Below are 21,858 nucleotides of genomic sequence, written 5' to 3' on the forward strand. Positions count from 1 at the left end.
GCCTGATTTTATAGTTATCCTTTCCCTCTCGCAGTGCGGCCCTAGCCCGCCACGCCAGCGGGGGCGAGGAGGTGGGACTCGAGTCGCGAAGGCTCCGCGGAGTTGTGCAGAGAAGGCCCGCGGCTCCCTACCGCCTGCGATCGTGCAATCGGGCCTCTCCCGGCGCCCTGGCTGCGGCGGGAGGCGCGGCTCCGGGATGGATTGGTGATGCCTGGGCGCTGCGCGCGCCTGCGCAGTGGGGAGGGTCGTGCGCGCGCTGGGGTGCTGCGGGAGAGCCCTCAGAGCGTGGTCGCGGCTGCTCGACCCCGGACCGCCGCACCATGGCGGAGGAGGAGCTGGAGGCGCTGAGGAAGCAGAGGCTGGCCGAACTGCAGGCGAAGCATGGGGTGAGTACGCCTGCCCCCGCCAGGCGAGTCCCCACCGGGCGCCGCCCTCGCCCGGGTGGAGGGCGCGGCCCCAGGCGGAGGCTCGGGACGCCGCGGCTGGAGCTCGCCCCTGCGGGCCCAGGACGCCGCCGCTGCCCCCGAGAAAGGCTTCGGCCCCTCAGGGCGCGTGGGCGCTGGACGGCGAGGCCGACCACATGCGGCCCCGGGCGGTCGGGCGCTGGGCCTCCGCGGACCCGCGTCGCTCCGGAAGGGAGTGCTCAGCCCCTCTGCTCTCTCGGTCCACTTAGCTTCGAGTCTAGCCGGCTCCGACTGCTTTCGGGTGTTCTGACCCAAGTAGTCGACGTTGTTCGAGGGTCTGCCGTGTGCCGAGTGCTGCGGGTACGGCGGGGAACATCCTCTCTGACGGAGCTGATGGTCCCCGGGGAGGAGCCACGCACTAAACCCGAATCCCGTAGATAAAGTGCTCAAGTTAATGACTTTACTGTGCGGGGAGGGGGACCGTCTCCCGGGAAGCGCCAAGTGAATCAGCGTCCCCAGATACCGAAATAATTTCACTATCCAGAAATTATTCTTCTTAACGCTACGGTTTCGTAGTATAGGGACTCCCCTCCCTCATGTAAACATTCTACTAGATTGTGATTTTAGAAGCTTATCAAAACCTTGTAGTAAGTTAAAACTATCCCATTGATTTCTGTGAGGCACGGCTTTTAATGATTTGGTAATAATTTGATCTCTACCACGACAGGAGCCTTAAGTATCAGAGTGGTCCCTACTTTTTTCTTAAGTGAAATTACTCGACTAAAAGATACGGGTTTTTTTTCCCCCCCCAGGATCCTGGCGATGCAGCACAACAGGAAGCAAAGCACAGGTATGGGCTGGAGCTCTGAACTTCTTGAAGGGTGGTGTCACCAAACTGGTTTTTGGTGGTTTTTTGTTGTTGTTGTTGTTGTTGTTTTAAGTTATTTTAATAGGCGTGTGAATTTAAAGTTTTTCCTGGCATAGAGATTTTTCTGTAAGTAATCAGGGTAGTTTTACTATTAATTTGTTAATTAAACGTGTGGAACTCCACATAGGTACCTTGTTTGCTTTTCTGCTAAGCTCTGGTTACCTTAAAAGGAGCCTCATAATAGGACCACCTCATAGGGGTGTGAGTATTACACGGGGACAGTGCCTCACATTTAGTAAATGCTCTGTACACATCAACTGTTACGCAGTTCGTACTGATATTTTACTCCCAGGACATGGTAGGGCACCTCATACACAGCAGGTTTACTGAATGAAGACCTTACTTATCTCATCATGCTACCTTTTCTTCTAATTGTGATTTTTGAAAATAACATACAAAACTTACATAATTTAAGTGTGAGGTTCATTTGTTAACTATATTCTCATTGTTATGTAACGAATCTTTGGAACTCTTCCCTCTTGCAAAGCTGAAACTCTGTACTTCATGAACAATACAGTTCCCCCTCTCCACATCATGCTGCCATTTAATTCATTCATTCAACAAATATATATATATATATATATATATATATATGAAGTATTTATTTGAGAGAGAGAGTGCACATGTGAGTGAGGGGAGGGGCAGAGGGAGAGAATCTCAGGTAGACTCCGCGGAGAACTTGGAGCCCCACTTGGGCTCCAGATACCATGACCCTGAGGTTATGACCTGAGCCAAAATTGAGAGTCGGATGCTCAGCCAACTGAGCCACCAAGGCACCACCATTCAGCAAATATTCATTGAGCACCAGGTCTGGGTCAGGCACTGTGCAGGATCTACAGAAATAGGCAAAGCAGAGAAGGTTCTGTCCTTACATGACTTGTTAGTGGTAGAAGATAGATGGTGCTAAGAAGAAAATAAAACTACTACATGAATTTCATTGATGCTAAGATGTACATTTTTTCCCATATTAACATAGATTAGGATGGGTCTCATAAATGATCACTCCCGTCCTGGATTCTTGCAAAGATTTATTTTTGCTTCTGCCATCACTTGGGTACATTTCGAACCTGAAATGTTTTAAAATTAAATTCTGTGCCTGAGATTCCACCCCCATCCCACCCCAGGCAGTGTAAATTCGGATAGCAAGCCTGCAAGACTAAAGCTTGAAGTTCAGACTCTCAGAGGAGCTTTTTTCTTCTTCCACTCAGGGCCAAGGCTGATTCATGCCTCCTTCCTTGCTGTCCCTTTCTGTGTTGCCGGTTCATTTTTTGTTTACCTTGTACTATGGATGTTACTCTTTGATGCCCCAGCTTTGAGTAAGGGTCTCCTGTTAGACTCATGTAGAGTGTTTTTTGCTGTTCTTAAAAGCATATAAAACTGTGGTGCATCTTAGAACTGATGGCATCTCAGATTCAATGAAATATAGTAGCAGTAGTTCACAGCAGGGTTGAAGTACTCAGGAGCAACAAGGAAATGGCCTATGGAAGTGGGCTATAAGCTCCTCAGGTGGGGTGTTTAGTAGGTACAGCAGCCCCACCCAGCTCCCCTTCTAATTCAGCCAAAGGATCTGCTTTTGTCTGTGTTGTGTATTAAGTTCCTTAAAGGACTTCATTTGGGGGAAAACTTTTTGCTACTTAAGTTTGAAACCACTGTCCTATGAACCTGAACTAGTTACAAGGATAGTTGTAGTGTTATAATTTCACTCCCTCTACCGAATTAAAAAGTGGACCTCGGAGTCTTGAAACATGGCGCTCAGGGGAGCCTGCGTGGCTCTGTTGGTTAAGTGTCCAGCTCTTGGTTTTGGCTCAGGTCATGATCTCATAGATTGTGAGATCAGGTCCCACATTGGGCTCCGCACTCAGCAGGAGTCTGAAGATTTTCTCCCTCTTCTTCTGCCCCTGCTCCCAGTTGGGCGCGTAAGCTCATGGGTGCACGTTCTCGCTCTCAAATCTTTTTAGAAGAAAAGAAACATGGGGCCTTATTTTATCTTGGCCATGATTACCTGTGTCCCCCGTAAGATGGCCTCCCTAGGTCTCAGCTTCATCTCTAAAAATACCAGACAGAGGGGCACCTTGGTGGCTCAGTGGGTTAAGCCTCTACCTTTGGTTCAGGTCGTGATCTCGGGGTCCTGGGATTGAGTCCTGCATCAGGCTCTCTGCTTACCAGGGAGCCTGCTTCTCACCCCACCCCCCCTGCTGCCTCCCTCTCCGCCTACTTGTGATCTCTGTCAAATACAAAAAATTTTTAATACATATATACATGCTTGCATGTATACATACATACCACACAGATTAATCTTTTGCTCCTTGGATTGCTTGGATTCTCACTACAAATTCCTAGAATCTCTCACACGCTGCGTACTTAATAAATGTTGGTAATGGTGGTACCTTTCAGTCTGGTAGGTTTACACTCACATAAAATACAGCCAGCTTTGAGGGCAGAGGCGGCCTCTTACCTGACTGTGGGTGCTGCCCCCGCACAGCACTGCCTATAGTGCAGTCTGTGCGCGTCCCAGGCCTCCATCTTGGGAAACCTATTGAGTGAGTTCCATTTTTGTATGTTCAGTAGGAATGCTGACAGCATAGTTCTAATTTTGCTGACCTGTTTTTGTCGTAGGGAAGCAGAAATGAGAAACAGTATCTTAGCCCAAGTCCTGGATCAGTCAGCCCGGGCCCGTTGTAAGCATCTTCAGTTTCCTTTAAGTTCTTTCCATAACCCTTACTTGAGTTAGTTGAGCAGGGAAAGATACATGAAATCATTGCTAATTCTGGATTAAGTATTTAACCTAAAATACAATACAGATAATATTGTTAAGAAATGTGAAATTTATAAACCTAAGGAAATGCATTTAAATTATTATTAAAAATACCAGCTCAGTTCTCTCTTATGAAGGAGATGATCTCCAAGTGCATATTAGGTAAGATTTACAGGAAATAACTTGTAAATCGAGTCAGTTGCAAAATGTGGCTGGTAGTTGATGTGGGTGATGGGGACTTGGGCAGGGGTTATTGTCTCTGTTTCAGTGTATGTTCATAATTCTTCGTAATACCAAAACAGTGTAGAAAAATAAAATAAGCCAATTGGAATGAACTAGTATCTTTCGTATTGTAACTCGAAGCCCAGCTTAGAAGCAACCTTAGATGGAGCATCACAATGATGTATGTGTAGGCATCAGGCTTTGAATCCCAGGGCCCAAGTTTAATCTTGGCTCTCCCACTACCTCTGTGTGGCTTTGACTGAGGTTGGCATGGCTGAACTTGTTTCCCCTTTTTAAGCGGGGTAGTAGTACCATCTGTCTCACCTACCTTACTAGTCTCAAAACATGTCTGTGAAGTGCTCTGGAAATGTCAGTGCATAATTTTAAGTTCTATAAGTGCATTTAGTTTTGACTCCTCCTTTTTCTTTTTAGTAAGTAACTTAGCACTTGTAAAGCCCGAAAAAACTAAAGCAGTAGAGAATTACCTCATACAGATGGCAAGATTTGGACAACTAAGTGGGAAGGTAAGCTTGGACTGCCTTGAGGCAATTTTACTATTCTTTACCTAACTTTTATCAAAAAAATACCTTCAAAAGGTCAGTTTTCAGAAAGGTTAAAGAACTTCCTGTTAACTGTTTCAGTGAGGCAGTTTATAGAGGAGAGAATTGTAGCATCTGCCATAAATCCTAAATAACTAATTGCCTTTCCTAAAATCCTCTGCTGCTTTCCTTTACCGACATTGCTATGGAACCTTGATGTGTTTGTGACCCAGTGACTCTTAGGGTCAGCATCTAATTGCTTCTACACTGGAAACAGGTTTGTCAATAATATCCATTAAATACTACCAATGTAGGTAGAAGTTAAGCTTGCTTTGCAAATGAGGAGGTGCTGAAATTTTTGGTTCTTACGTGTGCTGCTGTAATGCCATTATGAGTATATACTGGTGAGCCTGACCTTCCTTCAAGATCCAGATGAGCCCCACCTGCACCTGAAACCACCTGTTGCCACTGCAGCCTGCGGGAATCAGTCCTGCCCTGAACCCTTTACTCTAAGAGCATGCATGGAAGAGACAACGACTGGTTCATCTTTTCTGAGTGACTTCCCTCCTGCATTTAAACTTCTCAACCACAGAGGCAATGTGTCTCTGTTCCTGACCCTTAACACAGTGGCATAAGTGGTTGTCATTGTCAGCTAGTGGTGATAAAGGTGTTCTTCAGCAATGTTAACTTCAGATTTTTCTGCAAAAGCTAATTTTGATGGCTACTTCCCACCCTCCTCAAATGAAGCTAGAAGATCAAAATTTTTTGGAAGTTAAACCAATAGTTAGAACTTCCCATCTTGCCTTCCCTTCCCTTTTGACCTCTGCCCCCACATCCCAGGAAAACTAAAACCGTTCAGTGTACTAATGTAAACACTTTGTTTAAAAAAAGTACTGTTTTTCTTTCTGGTTATCCTAGGTATCAGAACAAGGTTTAATAGAAATCCTTGAAAAAGTAAGCCAACAAACAGAAAAGAAAACCACAGTTAAAGTAAGTGTCCCCATATGCTCATGGCAAAAGAAAAAGATTGCTATTTTAAGTGATAAGTGTTAAATATACATTTGTTGTAGCAAAAACGTGTTTCAGCTCATAAACACTTCCATTTTGTAAGAGGTGAAAGTTGGGGGAGAAAGGTTGCATGTGCTGAGGCGTCTGGTGTTCCCCTTCCCTGCAAGACCTAAAACACTAAGCTGTTTTAAAGATGCAGTGTCTTGCTGTAGTAGGTAGACCTTGTTCTTCTCATAAAGTCTGAGTTATGCTTTATTAAACATGTTATGACCCTCGTTTAATTTCCCCCTCCCCCCAGTTCAACAGAAGAAAAGTCATGGACTCTGATGAAGAGGACGATTATTGAAATTTAAGATGTTTAGAGACTGGAACTTAATGTTCTAGGACAGATAATACTGGGTAGAAGTGAAGATCTGATTGTTTACTTTGTTTATTGTCTATATGCCTTTTAAAAAAATAAACTTGTTACGCAAAATAGAACAATTTGGGCAGTTATTTTTGTATCATAGCTGAATGAACAGATCTGCATTTTGAATTTTCTTTCCTACCTAAAGTTTCGAAATGTGTAGCAGCATGAATATATCCTTTGTAACTGTGACATTAGCGTTAGGTAGGAAAGTGGCCTTTGCACAAATAGAAGCCAGCTTACTCTTCAGTAAGAAGAAAATAGCATCCAGTAACATCATGGTAGTTAAAATGCACGGATTAAGAGGAATCAACTTTAGTACTTAACGTCTAATATTTCCAAGACCTAAGTTCTGAAACCAGGTAAACTATTCTTCCTGAAGGTAGTACTCACATTTAATTTAAGAAAATGCCTAGCTTTGGTTTCATTTATAATCTTTTTTTTTTTTTTAATTTATTTGACAGAGATCACAAGTAGGCAGAGAGGCAGGCAGAGAGAGAGAGAGAGAGGAAGGGAGGCAGGCTCCCTGCTGAGCAGAGATCCTGATGCGGGGCTCGATCCCAGGACCCTGGGATCATGACCTGAGCAGAAGGCAGAGGCTTTAACCCACTGGGCCACCCAGGTGCCCCTCATTTATAATCTTTTTTAAAGGCATTGCGATCAAGTGATCTGACAAATATCATCCCTACCCAAGACAGTCTGAACTAGAGTGATACTTGCATTGCAGAAAATTACCACAGTAACTGGGAGATGCTGGTAGTAGTACTTCAACAGTAACAAGCATGTTGGTTAAGAGAAGTGCCTCCTAAATAAAAGACAATTAGCAGTTAAACATTTTGGTAGAGGGGCACCTGGGTGGCTCAGTGGGTTAAAGCCTCTGCCTTCAGCTCGGGTCATGATCCCAGGGTCCTGGGATCGAGCCCCGCGTCGGGCTCTCTGCTCAGCAAGGAGCCTGCTTCCTCCTCTCTCTGCCTGCCTCTCTGCCTACTTGTGATCTCTGTCAAATAAATAATCTTTAAAAAGAAAAAAAAATTTTTTTTGGTAGAAATATTCTGAGTTCTTCACTGACAAAGTTGCAGGTAAGTTAAATGGCATCTCTTACATTGTGCTTTCCTCCCACTAGGTTTTGAAACTTCTGTGTTTTAAACTGACCTGTCAGGTGGGCTGTTTGGTGTAACGGCTTAGAGGTTCCAGCCCCAGGAGGAATTTCGTAACATTTTATGAGGTGAATAGGATTAGTAGCAGGAGAGTAACAGGAAAAGTGGTTTACAATCCCAGTCTCTGCTTTAGCTAGCATACCGCTGATCTATGTTTAAATTGTTTATTTGAGAGGTTACTGTTTTTGGGACTTGATATTTGGAACTGCGGCCCAGAAAAAAAGTGTTGGAGCATCTAGCAATGAATGAGCAGAACTGTTACCATCCTTTTTTTTTTTTTTTTTTTAAAGGAGCAGTAAAGTTTCTTTATAAGTAAACATTTAGGGAAACCCAAGTTTCCTTCAGGGATTTTAAAAAACATCCCTATAGAGGTGAACTTTGCTTTAGGTCTCATTTACATAAAAACACATTCTCAGCAAGTTTTTGTCACATGCTTCCCCCTTCAGAATAACCACTGTCTGGACAGCAAATACCTATGTGAATGTGTTTAAACTGTCAAACCCTTGTCCTGTCCTCCAGATACCCCCAAATGGAAAGTGGTTCTCTACACACAGATAAAAGTTCTGGAAGACAGAAAGGGGGTAGAGTACACTTTGGCCTAGGAAATGGAGACTGGTTATTCTTTCTACTTTAATTGACAGTACTTTGAATTCAAACCATTCTTACACAGTAGAAATTTGGGCATTACCAATTTGAGTTATCAAATCAAGTTTAGTTTCAAGTGGGAAAGCAAGCAGAGAAAAGCAAGTGTTCTTAAAAATAATTGAAGTGGTCACTTCAGGTGGCTTTCCCTGCTGATAACAAGAGTAGTTTAAGCAGCTTCTCCTCTAAAACTGTCTCATTCAAGGTATTTATATCTCCAAAGGAAGGACACACCATGTTGGAAACTGCCAATTCACATGACCCCGCCAAGCAGGCCTTGACTGCAGCTCTGATGGGGCAAGCAAATCAGCCCCCTTTTTTCTCTGAACCTGTTTCTTCATTTGACAATTCTACCAATCAGGGCGATTGTTAGAATTAAATGGGGGATACACGTGAAAGTTTTCGAAATTATATTGTACCACCCCAAAAATCAGGTGACACCAATGTGCGTATTTGCAACCTGGCTATGCTGATAAGTTTCTTAATTAGGGTGGCAGTGAACCAAAACAACTTGCCAGTAAGGTGGTTTTGTTTTAAAACCAGGAGAAAGGAGGAAAACTAAATGAGAACAAAGAAATTTGCAAAGCAACTGTGCTTACTTTCTGTTTGGGCTAAGAAGCTGTATTACATTCATTTTTGATCTGATTCTTTTTTTTTAATATGTATTTATTTGACAGAGATCACAAGCAGGCAGAGAGGCTGGCAGAGAGGGAGGGGGAAGCAGGCCTCCCCGCTGAGCAGAGAGCCCGATGCGGGGTGCAATCCCAGGACCCTGGGATCATGACCTGAGTGGAAGGCAGAGGCTTTAACCCACTGAACCACCCAGGCGCCCCTGATCTGATTTTTTTAAAAGACATTTTTATGGGCCCGAGTTATTGCACCTACTAGATTAACTCAGGCCTGAGCGGGTGAATAGATAATGGTCTGCTCAGAATGATCCAGTTTACATATCTCAGTGACCTCAGTAACTGAAAAATGTATAATCATCCAATGGGAGAAGATCTTCCCATACAAAGAGCCCATGTTTATAGCAGACAGGCTGAGAAATACCTCTCTGCAGAGCAAGACATTCACTAAAAAAGTGTACCATGACACACTCAAGAATCATAAAGTTTACTGCTTCTTTCCCATCATTTGGCACATATCCAAGGCACATTAGAAAATTAGAAATCATAAATTACTTTGTAGAAAAATAATCAGCCCCTCCCTTCTATACATAAGCAAGTATTTCCAAGAACGTGCACAAAACCATTTCCGTATTACAAAGTTATTTGAAAATGTACTCAGGACAAACCCATGTTTGCAGCTGTAGACCAATTAGTAACATAAAAAAATAAGAGTAAAATCTATAGAAATTTATAAAAAGGAATAAATGGCAATAAATTCTAACTGAAAGTAACTCTGACCTGGTTTGTGCTGTAAGTTTTGAATCGGAATCAAAAGACTAAGAAAAGATGTGCCAAATCTCTCTTGTTCATAACCATCCATCAGGTATGACAACAAAGGGAGGTTTTTTAACGGAAGGGGCTGTGTCTCGAGAGACGCTGATATAGGTGCGTAGGTGCAGTGATCAAATATCTGTACTTTGTTGGAAGAAAAATTATACCCAACTTTTCCCACATACATAGTGTAGAATAGATCCTAAATGTCCTTTCCATGAAAATGAACATCACAACAGCATGTAGGCATCTTTGGGTTCAAGTGCTGCTTTGCAAAGGAACACTTCCCAGTCCTCTTTTCCTCGTTCCCATGTGTCGCTTCTGCCTGCCTCCACGGTATCATGAAACCTAACTGCTTCTCTTCAGTGGATCCCAAATGAAGAAATTTTTTCAGCCTGTGGTTTGCTTATTTGTCCACATCACAGATGCTAGCACCTTTCGTCAGGAGGAGGTCGCGATCTGGTCATGAAACTCTGCATGGTAGTCAGGGAGCGCCCGCTGCTTCAGAAGAAACCTACGCCTGCTCTTACGGATCTGGACACGGCCGGAATCGGTGTGCACTCCTTTTCCAGCGTACGCACTAGCTTTGGGGAGGAAAGAGAGGATCGTTTTCTTGGTCGCATTCCTTCCCTCAGCCACAGAACAGCTAGCTTTCAGGAACTTTCCGCTTTTCTTGCAAATCCAACAGAAAGTACATTTCAGTTCTCAGCTGTGTTCCTGCTTGGCGCCTCCTTGCCGAGGACTCTCCTGGCAGCAACACAATAACCGCTTATCACTGCTAAGACTGGGACGTGACCTTAGAAGTGGCTGGGTTGCCAGCTGTCCCTGGGCCCGTGGGTACGACTGCGTCCTCGACTGTGTGTCTGCGCAGCCTCCGCCTGTTTGAAGGAACACTTTGTCTCGGTCCAGGCCCCTCGGGCTGATTGCCGTGCCCTCTGTCCGCACTCTCAGATCTGCTGTGGTCTGGCAGGTTGTCCCGTCTCCCTGTGACTCTTTGCCTCCCTGGCTGAAGAAATGGTACAATTCAAGCAGTTCACTTGCACTGCAGTTTAAACAAGAACCACACAAGAACAGCGCTCTTGGGTGCTGCTTGTCACCCAACGTGCTTGGTACTTTCTGGGCATCATTTTGGCTCTGACATCCCCGTGGGGACAGGATGACATGTGTGTACTCCGTGTGCCAGACACAACATCAGCGCTTTACCTGTTTGCACAATGACTCTATAACTAACAGGGGTGTACTAACTGCTGTCCCCATTTACAGCTGAGGACGCAGGATCAGCAAATGGAAGCAAGCTGCATGAAGTCCCACAGCTCACAAGGGGAAAGCGCTTGACGGAACCCAAGCAGATGTCAGAGTTTGCGGGTTTCCCATGCAGCAGCACATCTGTTAGCAAAGTCACGAAAGGTTACAGAAGAGATCGAAATGAGTCAGGTTAACAAACATCGCTTTAATTCTCTATAACAAAGATTCAGAACTTCTGTATCTTTGCTGTAAAGTCTGCTTCTCATCAAGTCATAGATTGCAAGGAACAAGAGAAAAGTCACGTTTCTGAGAAGAGTCACCTAATGTTATGACAGAACGTCAAGCAAGCATCTCTGTAACTGAGTAAGTGGTGCCGTAGGAAGAGGGCCACATGCGGAGTTGTCCATATGAGCAGCTCTAGACCACATCTGGAGAAGTTTGTTACCCTTCTATATGTAAACATGGTTTCCTCCTGACATCCGTGAGTCACTCGCGGAAGCTGACCATTTCACCAAGTACACGCACCACGAGCCATAGCCTCTCTCCACGCGTACCTCCATTTCCCATTTTCCCTCACCTTTCTCAAATAAATGAAGTCTGTACTCGGCTATCCCACTAACAAACTCCTCTTAATTGTTAGAAAATCTTGCAAAGGGAATCATAAAATGAGAAATGTGTTCACCGTGGATTCGTTTTGGAAGAGCCAGGCTTTAAGAAATATGATGATAAGCCAGCATTGAATAACTCACCTCATGCAAAGAGTCTTCAGTAAAACTAGGGACACTCCTATCTCTTGCCATAATCTCCTTTGAAGTCCTTCCCCTGAAACCCGAAACAAAGTGAAATCAGTGTCTGAAAGTGGCATGAAACGCTCTGGTTGGCCACGAGGTGGCAGCATTTGGTGAGTGCAGATTTTCTCTAACCCACTGAAGGGGCCCAGACCGGCTCGAGTTTTAAGCAAACGTAGGGTCAAAGGCAGAGAAATCAACTCAAGGTTTATACTCACTTAAACTGACCACCCGAGTGGACAAAGTAAAACTGTCTTGTAAAAGGCTCATCGGGTAGATCGTACATTTTTGAGTTCCCTGTAGATTAAAAAAAAGGATAAACATCTGAAAACTTCCAAAGCAGGGAAAGAATTAGAGGTATAGCACAGATGCAACCTTTCAGTTGTCTTAGCTTAACAAAATTTAGAAAACTTAAGCACTGCTATTTGCTTAAAGAAACATATCAGTAACTATTTATTACTGTGTGACCCCCCCCCCAAAGGAAACATTCATCCTTATTTTTTTTTTTATTTATTTAACAGACAGAGATCACAAGTAGGCAGAGAGGCAGGCAGAGAGAGGAAAGCAGGCTCCCTGCTGAGCAGAGAGCCCCACGCGGGGCTCGATCCCAGGACCCTGGGATCATGACCTGAGCTGAAGGCAGAGGCCTTAACCCACTGAGCCACCCAGGAGCCCCAACATACATCCTTATTAATACACGGATATTCTCCAGCTACAGGCAACAGCAGTGAGGCAGCCTCAGTGGAAGTGGGTTTAGTCACATTATTCCACTACAAACTAATTCTAAGAAAAAAAGAGCAGAGGAGTGCCTGATTGGCTCAGTTGGTGGTACAGGGTGCAACTCTGGTCTTGGCCTTATGAGTCTGAGACCCACGTTGGGTGTAGAGATTGCTTTAAAAAAGAAAAAAAAATCTTTGGGGCGCCTGGGTGGCTCAGTGGGTTAAAGCCTCTGCCTTCGGCTTGTGTCATGGTCCCAGGGTCCTGGGATCAAGCCCCACGTGGGGCTCTCTGCTCAGCGGGGAGCCTGCTTCCTCCTCTCTCTCTGCCAGCCTCTCTGCCTGCTTGTGATCTCTGCCTGTCAAATAAATAAAATCTTTTTAAAAATAAATAAAGATTTTTTTTTTAAATCTTAAAAAAAAAAAAAAAAAGCAGAGCATGGGCCCTATCTAGACTATAACAACTTAAAATACTTCAGCCCTATCCATGTTTGGCAACTACTGTTCTAATTACCAAAAATCTCTGTATGCCTGCAAATTAAGTAAATAAATTAAACCTTGAAAGGTAGCAGGAAACACTGAGCCCCAGATGTCCAGGAAATGCTTAGAAAAAGGCCTGGGTCTGGGCCATGTAGCGCATAAGAATCTCCCAGAGGCGGCGGCTCCTCTCCAGCTGGCAGGGAAGGCCTGAGCCATCAAAGGTGAGGCTTGGAGTGGCCACCTTATTCCCTTAGGAAGCATCATCCCAGTCAACCAGAAAACCAGTAGCAAAACAAGCTGATGAGTGAGGCTGTAACATATGTTTCTTTGGTGCCCTATCCCACCCCCAGTCGTGAGTATAATGACATTCCACCCTCACAATTAAACAAGCACCAGCGACTACTCATGAATTTCCAAACATGCCCACGTTGAAAATTACAGAGAGAATGCAAATTCTTACATTTCTTCCTGATCTTAACAGTCACGTACTCCTTGTGGTCTGCTTCGCCAACATCATCTGCTGAGGCCATGCAGTTTGGTACTACCTGAAGTAATTCCATTATTTTTGAATTCTACAATTGGAAAGGGAAAAGGTTAACAGTTGATCTTTAATTCTTAGCAGGTTACAGCCTGTTTTTAATCTGTCAGTACTGGTGCAGCTGGGCAGAGAAGCTAAGCAGGCAGGTAGAGGCAAAGCTGACGCCAGAGAGCCTCGTGGTGAGAGCAGCCCTGCCCTTGGAGCCTGGCTCTGGCTCTACTAGGGAACCTGGGCCGGGTACTTAGCTGCCCTGTGCGATGGGGCTGAGAATGGCATCTCTCACTCCAGAGTTATCCCGGGGTTTTCGCCAGCCCAGCACATGGTAAGTACTTGATAAAAAAACACTCATCCTTACCATCATTTGAGAAAGTGCTCAAGGAAGGTTTAAAATACTTTGATTCTGTTAGGAAATGACACTGAAAATTAACATGATAAGCCTGAGTACGCTGGGTTTCTGGTGACTTTCACGTGACACCATGTCATTTAACAGCCGACCAGCTGTCTACCCGGAGTCGAAAACAGAAAGACTCTACGTGAAAATGGTGACAATAGAGGGCTTGCTTCTCCCAGGAGAGGAGGCCTTCTCCTCACCAGTACCCTGCGCAAACACCCACAGCACGGGAAGGAGAGCTGACCTGCTCATCACAATTCCCCTTACAGGGAGAATAACTCCGGGAGACTTAGAACCACAACTGAATGAACATTCTCTATTGTGCTAAGACCCCAGGTGCAGTCCCAGCCCAGGGAGCATGAGCCCCGGATCAGCCATCCTGTGCCCTGGGACCGGAGCAGAGCGCTGACACCTGCAGTGGCCGGGGGAGCACCTCCACTCAGCCCTTTGAAAGCGAGTCCTGAAAGACTGAGTCCTGGCTCCCTGAGCAGGCCACCTCTGACCCAGGGACCAAGGACTGGATATTCAACCCACTGCACGCTCCCGGCACACGGACTTAGCCCAGCATCCCAATTCAAAGGTCGGCTCCAGCTGTTTCAGTTGTGGTTTCACCTGAGCGAGCCGCACGGGCGCACCCACTCACCTGCTCAGCACAGTCCATGGCGGTGCACTGCCTCTTGTTCAAGACCTGCACTGATGCCCCGTGAAGCAGCAGCAGCTCCACCACGAAGACGTGCTTCTCTATCACGGCCTCGTGCAGTGCTGTGTTACCCTTATTGTTAGAGACGTTAATGGAGGCCCCGTGCTAGAAGGAGGAACAGTGCAATCAAAAGGAATGCCAGAGGGGTCCTGGGCAGCTCAGTCGGTTAAGCATCCAACTCTTGATTTTGGCTCAGGTCATGGTCTCAGGGTCGTGAGATCGAGCCCCATGTCAGGCTCTGCGCTGGGTATGGAGTCTACTTGAGATTCTCTCTCTCTCCTCCTGCCCCTGCCCCCACCCCCTGCTCCCATGCGCTGCTTCTCTTTCTCTCTCTCTAAACAACAAAAAGGGAATGCCAGGAAATGAAGCACCCACGACCGACAAGTACCGGCAGCTCCAGGGCTGGGAGGCCCTTACCTGTAACAGCAGTGCCGCGACTTCGTGGTGGCCACTGGAACAAGCGTAAATGAGGGGTGTGTTTCCACCTATATCCTTTTTATTGGGTTTTGCGTTACAATCCAATAGATACCTCACCACCTATCCCAGAGAAGACAAAATTCCAGCCTTAATTAAATCTGTGGGACACCTGGGTGGCTCAGTTGGTTAAGCAACTGCCTTCAACTAGGGTCATGATTGCCTTCAACTAGGGTTATGATCCCAGAGTCCCAGGATCTAGGCCCACATCGGGCTCCCGGCTCCACAGGGAGTCTGCTTCTCCCCTCTCATGCTCTCTCTCGCTGTCTCTCTCTCAAATAAATAAATAAAAACCTTTTTAAAAAAATTTAATCTGTGGAAAAAATCCTCTAACAGGATATCCTTTTGACTTTTCTCTAAGTTTATTTGGAAGGCTTTTTGGACACATGTCTGACTCTCGGGAGAAAGCCAACCAACTCAAGTGGGGTGCAACAGACATCTGCTGACGTTCTCCTCCACCAAGCAATGTGGGAGGCGCTATTTTTTTTTTTTCCATTTCATCCTTAGACCTGCCCTATGGAGGACTGGAATTATCACTCCAGTTCTGTAGACTGGGATACTGGCAATTGAAGTACAATGTTAGGTGTCACAAGAAAGATGGAAGACCTGATTTGGTTCCTCTCTTTTATTTTTTATTTTTGTTTTTTTTTTAAGTAAACTCTACACCCCACGTGGAGTTTGAGCTCATGACCCTGAGATCAGGAGTCACACACACTACCAACTAAGCCAGCCAGGCACCCCTGGTTCCTGCCTTTAAAAGCTTACAGTAGAGCTATAAGGGAAAAATTGTTTTAAAGAGGCAATTTTCAGAAAAAAATATAGGACTTTGAAAAAGTCAATCATTTCACAATTCTCTTGTTAGGGCCAATTTAATGTTAAAACCTGTTTAACTATTAGGGCCTGCTTAGCCAGAGCAACTCCATATTGCCTAGGTAGCCATACTGTTGTTTACATCCATGGACTTCATTCCCGGAATAAACGCCCCAGTAGTTCCCGGTATGGTTCCGGGTATCGATTCTGGGAGTAAACGCCTTAACAATAGAAGCCACATACCTTCGGTCTGCGGTTATGCCCTATAAAACCAGCCTGTGAGATCTGGAGGGGGTTGCTCTCTTCGGAGGCGGCCCTGGCTGGTCAGTCTGACTTCTAATGCTTGGCATAGAATAAAGCTCTACATAACTTACACTTTGTCTCAGTCTCGTTCCCCTGGCCGGTCAGTCTGACTTCTAATGCTTGGCATAGAATAAGGCCTTGCATAACTTCCACTTTGTCTCAGTCTCGTTCCTTTGATAACGGACCCCAACACTCTCCTGTACCTCCGCCTTAGGGTCGTTGACTATAAAGTACTAAACTGGGGTGCCTGGGTTGCACAGTCAGCTAAGCATCTGCCTTCAGCTCAGGTCAGGTCATGATCCCAGGGTCCTGGGATCGAGCCCTGTTTTGGCTTCTGGTCAGCGAGGAGTCTGCTTCTCCCTCTGCCCCTTCCCCTGCTTGTGCTTTATTTTTCTCTCTCTCTCAAATAAAAAAATATAATCTTTAAAAAAAATAACAAAGTCCTAAACTGTCTGACAAAGACCAAGAGCTGTGGGGATGAAAGGTGCCAAGCTGCAGGCAGAGCCCTCAATGACCAACACCCAAGCACCAAAGACTGCTCCTGCTGGGGTCAGAATCAGGATAGGGCCTCTGTGCCACTGAGAGGTGCTTGGCAGTGGAGTGGGGGGTGGGGATGAGCAGGGAGGGGAAGGGGAAGGGGGAAGGCCCACCCCCAGAACAACCAGAGTTCTGCATTCTCTTGCTGAGTAGTCCTGCCCTGGGTAGCGCAGAATCTTGGGACTGGGAGGAAGGACATGTGTCTGTGCTCTGGGCCTGCCCCCAAATTTGCCTCTCTGCAGCATTCCCAGCACGGACAGCTCCAACCAAGAGCAAGCACCCATGCCTTCTGCCCAGGAGAAAGACCCTGTACCTGGAAGTGGCCCTTCTGGCAGGCCAGGTGGAGCGGGACAGCTTGGTTCGCATTTCTGGCCCCCACACTGGCACCATGTTTCAACAGGAGGGGGACGAGCTCTGCCCGCCCATGCAGAGCTGCAACATGAAGTGGGGAGGAGCCGTCCTGGTTGGTCACATTCACACCAAGTCCACTGGCAGGGATCTTTGCCAGCTTCTAGCAAATGCAGGTGGAGAGAGAGAAACATCATTAGTATTTAAGAAACTGGGATGAAGGAATCGAAGCCATCCACGCCCACCCCCGCTCCCCGCCAAGAGCCCCTGTGCACAATTTGGGATCACAGCGGGATCCAGAATCAGGCTACACACAGGTGAATTCCTACAACTTTAGAAAGGTAAGCCGTACCAAAGGATTATTTTCATATTCAAGAGAGCAGATCCCCCGAAATGAGACCCTCTTTATGCCAAGGTGATTCAACGAGAAACAAGAAGTCTGTTCCACAAATGGCGTCTCAACAACGGGTTATCCACATATGGAAAAACTGCACATGAATCCTTAGCTCCCCACATACAAAATTGAAAATGCACCATAAACCTAAACGTAAGAGCTACGACTATAAACTTCCTGAAGCGAGTACACAAGACATCCCCGCAACACTGCGATAAGCAAAGATTTCTTAGATAAGATACAAAAAGCAAAAACTATAAAGGAGGGGTGTCTGGGTGGCTCAGTGGGTTAAAGCCTCTGCCTTCGGCTCAGGTCATAATTCCAGGATCCTGGGATCCAGTCCCGCATCAGGCTTTTTGCTCAGCAGGGAGCCTGCTTCCTTCTTCTCTCTCGGCCTTCCTCTCTGCCTACTTGTGATCTCTGTCTGTCAAATAAAAATAAAAATTAAAAAAGGGGGGAGCACCTGGGTAGCTCAGTGGGTTAAAGCCTCTGCCTTCAGCTCGGGTCATGATCCCAGGGTCCTGGGATCGAGCCCCGCATCGAGCTCTCTGCTCAGCAGGGAGCCTGCTTCCCCCTCTCTCTCTGCCTACTTGTGACCTGTGTCTGTCAAATAAATAAATAAAATCTTTTTTAAAAAAAGAAGTATAAAGGAACAGTTTGATGAACTGGACTGAAAGCACATTTTTTTTTTTTTAAGATTTTATTTGTTTGACAAAGAGAGATCACAAGCAGGCAGAGAAGCAGGCAGAGAGAGAGGAGGAAGCAGGCTCCTTGCTGAGCAGAGAGCCCGATGCGGGGCTCGATCCCAGGACCCCGAGATCATGACCCGAGCCGAAGGCAGCGGCTTAACCCACTGAGCCACCCAGGTGCCCCTTAAAATAACATTTTAAATGGTTATTCTCTGAAAGACAAGATCAAGAAAATGAAAAGGCGAGTAACGGAGCGGGAGAGAATGTTTGTACTACGTGGACCTAAGAAAGCACGGGTACCAGCCAGAATTTAAAAACAGCAGCAGATTCTTACAACTCCACTGACAACCCAATTTAAAAAAAAAAAAAAAAAAAGATAGGCACAAGATTTGGAAAAACAAAAGACACATGTATCTATCATGGAGATGGTCTGTATCGATTCACAGTGGTTTTGAAACCCATCAGGCCAATAGGAGAACAATCTATCAGGAATTAAAAGGACAAAGAAAACATTTATAAGCCATGCAACTGAAAACAAACACTGAATTATGACACTGAATCCTACATTTGATAATAAAATTGCTTTGTCAGCATTCTAGGTGACTGCCCAAGGATGAAAACTTTGGTTATCTAGTTCACTTTTTAAAAAAAATATTTTATTTATTTATTTGTCAGAGAGCGAGAGTGTGCACAAGCAGGCAGAGTGGTAGGCAGAGGCAGAGAGAGAAGCAGGCTCGCCACTGAGCAGGGAGTCCGAAGCGGGGCTCGATCCCAGCACCATAGGATCATGACCTGAGCCGAAGGCAGAGGCCCAACCCACTGAGCCACTCAGGCGTCCCTAGTTCACTTTTTGATGATTAAAAAGGTTCCCTCTCAGAAAAACGGCATGGTGAGTTAAAAGGGTGAATTTTGCTGCATGTAAACTGAACCTCAAAAGATAAAAAACAAACAGATGAAGAAGTAGGGAGAAAAAAAACACAATGAAATACTGCACATTTACAGGAATGGCTGAAGTTGAACAGTCACAAGGATGTGGGGCAACTAGAACTCTCACACACTGGTGGCAGGAACGGAAGATGGAAAATCACTCTGGAAAGCTGGCAGTTTCTTATTAAGTTACACACGCACTTACTACATAATCCAGCAATTACAGCCCGAGGTATTTACCCAAGGAAACATACACTTATACACAGACTTGCTCACAAATGTTCACACTAACTTTCTTCACAAATCCCCAAACAGGAAACTACTCAAATGCTCATCAACAGGTGATTTGACAGATTATAGTATAGTCAACAAAATACTACCCAGCGACAAAAAGAAAGAAATCCACTGACCCCATGTGGATCTCAACACATTCCGCTGACAGAAGGAAGCCAGATTCAAAAGAGTGTGTCCTGTCTGGTTTCCACTCCTGTAAAATTCTAGAAAATGCCAAGGGATCTGTGATGACAGACAGCAGACCTGGGGAGGAAGGGGGAAAGCCCAAGAAAACCCTCAGGAGTGATGGAGAGTTCTGGATCTAGACGGCGATCATGGCTTCATGCTTTTACATGTCTGCAGAAACTCAACACACTGTACATGGTACACAGGACTTTATCGGGTGTAAATTGTACTTCAATAAAGGTTTTTGGGTTTTTTTTTCAAGATTTTATTTATTTATTCATGAGAGAGAGCGAGAGAGCAAAAGAGTGAGCACAGGCAGACAGAATGGCAGGCAGAGGCAGAGGGAGAAGCAGGCCTCCCTGCCAAGCAAGGAGCCCGATGTGGGACATGATCCCAAGATGCTGGAATCATGACCTGAGCCGAAGGCAGCTGCTTAACCAACTGAGCCACCCAGGTGTCCCCAATAAAGGTTTTTTAAGCAAATACTCTAAACACACCAGTAGGCTAGAAGAGGGTGGGGCCAGGGGGTGATTAGCTAAGTCACAGACATGAAGCAATTTCCATAGAAATGTCTTTTTTATGTCTTTTTGTGTCTTTTGGAGAAATTTCAAAATGAGAAAAAGAGGCTTTAAGAAAGCAAAGAATGGGGGCGCCTGGGTGGCTCAGTCATAGAGCATCTGCCTTCAGCTTGGGTTATGATCCCAGGATCCTGGGATCAAGTCCCACATCGGGCTCCCTGCTCGGCAAGAAGCCTGCTTCTCCCTTTCCCACTCCCCCTGCTTGTGTTCCCTCTCTTGCTGTGTCTCTCTCAAATAAATAAATAAAATCTTAAAAAAAAAAAAAAAAAAGCAAAGGATGGAAGATTTTATTCAATAAATCCAACATTTATTTTAATGTGTAATCCAGTTTCTTGTTACAACTAATGAACTATGAGGTGGGGAACAACAGAGTCTAGGACAAAGGCAAGAACAGTGACAGGGATACACAGTTAACTGCCTCTGGCCACAGAGTCAAGACCGGGCCTGAAGTACAGTCACTGCACATCGTATCCTTCTGAACATCATCTGCCTTTTTAATCCCTTAGCTTTTTTTTTTTTTTAAAGATTTTATTTATTTATTTGACAGAGAGAGATCACAAAGCAGGCAGAGAGGCAGGCAGAGAGAGAGGAGGAAGCAGGCTCCTTGCTGAGCAGAGAGCCCGACACGGGGCTCGATCCCAGGACCCTGAGATCATGACCTGAGCCGAAGGCAGCGGCTTAACCCACTGAGCCACCCAGGCGCCCCAATCCCTTAGCTTTTTATAGCAGTCTACACAGGGGAAATAATTCTTTGGGCTGTCCCCATCCAGCAGCATTGCGACAGAACAAAAGCTGTACATCCCTAATGTACAAATGACCCTGGAGCGAGCTAAAAAGCTACATGTGAATGGAAGTTTCACTCATTTCAGTATTATTGGGTTAGAATGACCCATGTGAAGCTTTTTAAAATAAGTCCAGATTATCTTATAATACAAAGGACAACACTATCTGTTTTGCAGAGTCTAATTCTCTCAGTATGGGACATACATATTGAGTTAAATAGCTAGCACACAAGCACATGCTCTATACACAATACCATCTACAATTTCTCAAAAGAAAATGAAATACTTAAGTATACACTTAAGAGAACATGGGCAGGATCTGTATGCCAAAACTCACAGAATGATGAAGAAATCAAAGAAATCAAAGGTGGCCAGAATATTTGGAGATATACCATGTTCATGAAGTCAGCACAGTAAAGATGTCATTTCTCCCTAACTTAATCTACAGGTTTTGTTTTTTGTCTTAAGATTTTATTTTTTTTTGTCGGAAACAGAGCAGAAGTAGGCAGAGTGGCAGGCAGAGGCAGAGAGAGAAGCAGGCTCCCTGCTGAGCAAGAAGCCCGATGTAGGACTCAATCCCAAGACCCCAGGATCATGACCTGAGCTGAAAGCAGCCGCTTAACTAACTGAGCCACACAGATGTCCCTAATCTACAGTTTTTAATGCAATTCCTACCAAAATCCTAGTAAGATTTTTGGTAGACATAAACAAACCCACAGGCCTTAGAGTAGCTATAATGATCCTGGCAAAGAAGAGCAAGTTACGAAGAATGACTCTATCCGATACAAAAGTTTCCTCTAGCTACAGTAATCAAGACAGTGTGGAACTGGTGGAAGGACAGATGCACAGATCATGGAATGGAACACAGACCCTGCAGAGACACCCACACTGTATATTATCAACGAAGGTGGGACAGCAAGTCAATGGAGGAAGGATAGTATTTTGAACAAGTGATGAAAACAGGAAGACATCCATAGGCAAAAAAATGAACCTCAACCTCAATCTCACACCTTGTACAAAAATTAACTCAGGGTTTAGGGGGCAGCACGGGGGCAGATGGGTGTGGGAAAAGGCAACGTGAGTAGATCTCTCCATAATGAGGGAGCTTGTTGGTACCTTCAGTGTGGTGGTAGATGCACAAAGCTATGTGTGTGATGAAAGTGAACACACGTGCACACACACGCATGCATACTGGGCAC

At 45.4% G+C, this 21,858-nt stretch overlaps 2 protein-coding genes across 7 annotated transcripts in view; one reads left to right on the top strand and one right to left on the bottom strand.

Moving 5' to 3' along the window:
- Positions 1-228: 228 nt before the first annotated feature.
- On the top strand, positions 229-6,336 carry PDCD5 (programmed cell death 5). Of its 2 annotated transcripts, XM_032848776.1 has the most exons (6): positions 230-386; positions 1,217-1,254; positions 3,949-4,010; positions 4,742-4,833; positions 5,767-5,838; positions 6,155-6,336. In XM_032848776.1, the coding sequence occupies exons 1-6, from the start codon at positions 321-323 to the stop codon at positions 6,200-6,202; spliced, it is 378 nt and encodes a 125-aa protein (XP_032704667.1). In that variant the 5' UTR covers positions 230-320; the 3' UTR covers positions 6,203-6,336. The 2 variants fall into 2 exon arrangements, with proteins under 2 accessions (XP_032704666.1, XP_032704667.1); XM_032848775.1 differs by lacking the exon at positions 6,155-6,336 and having other exon boundaries at positions 229-386; positions 5,767-5,975.
- A 2,821-nt stretch (positions 6,337-9,157) lies between these two features.
- Positions 9,158-21,858, bottom strand: part of ANKRD27 (ankyrin repeat domain 27) — a 53,104-nt gene continuing 40,403 nt past the window's right edge. For 2 of the 5 annotated variants that reach the window (XM_032848771.1, XM_032848770.1), the window contains exons 23-29: positions 16,796-16,993; positions 14,776-14,895; positions 14,302-14,463; positions 13,190-13,301; positions 11,752-11,830; positions 11,495-11,567; positions 9,158-10,643 (exon numbers count right to left, since the gene is read on the bottom strand). In XM_032848771.1, coding sequence (XP_032704662.1) covers positions 10,206-10,643; positions 11,495-11,567; positions 11,752-11,830; positions 13,190-13,301; positions 14,302-14,463; positions 14,776-14,895; positions 16,796-16,993 — 1,182 coding nt within the window. In that variant the 3' untranslated portion in view covers positions 9,158-10,205. Of the gene's footprint in view, positions 10,887-11,494; positions 11,568-11,751; positions 11,831-13,189; positions 13,302-14,301; positions 14,464-14,775; positions 14,896-16,795; positions 16,994-21,858 lie in introns of all 5 variants that reach the window. The other 3 variants (XM_032848773.1, XM_032848772.1, XM_032848774.1) reach the window with 2 other exon arrangements.

Source organism: Lontra canadensis, unplaced genomic scaffold (assembly GCF_010015895.1).
Source record: "Lontra canadensis isolate GAN:19392208 unplaced genomic scaffold, GSC_riverotter_1.0 scaffold208, whole genome shotgun sequence".
Lineage (NCBI taxonomy): Eukaryota > Metazoa > Chordata > Mammalia > Carnivora > Mustelidae > Lontra > Lontra canadensis.

Excerpts from the sequence above, each read along its gene's own strand:
- PDCD5 (XM_032848775.1), top strand. The coding sequence starts at position 321 with ATGGCGGAGGAGGAGCTGGAGGCGCTGAGGAAGCAGAGGCTGGCCGAA. Across the intron at positions 4,011-4,741 it reads TCAGTCAGCCCGGGCCCGTT|TAAGTAACTTAGCACTTGTA; the intron begins GTAAGCATCTTC and ends TTTTCTTTTTAG. Across the intron at positions 4,834-5,766 it reads TTGGACAACTAAGTGGGAAG|GTATCAGAACAAGGTTTAAT; the intron begins GTAAGCTTGGAC and ends TGGTTATCCTAG.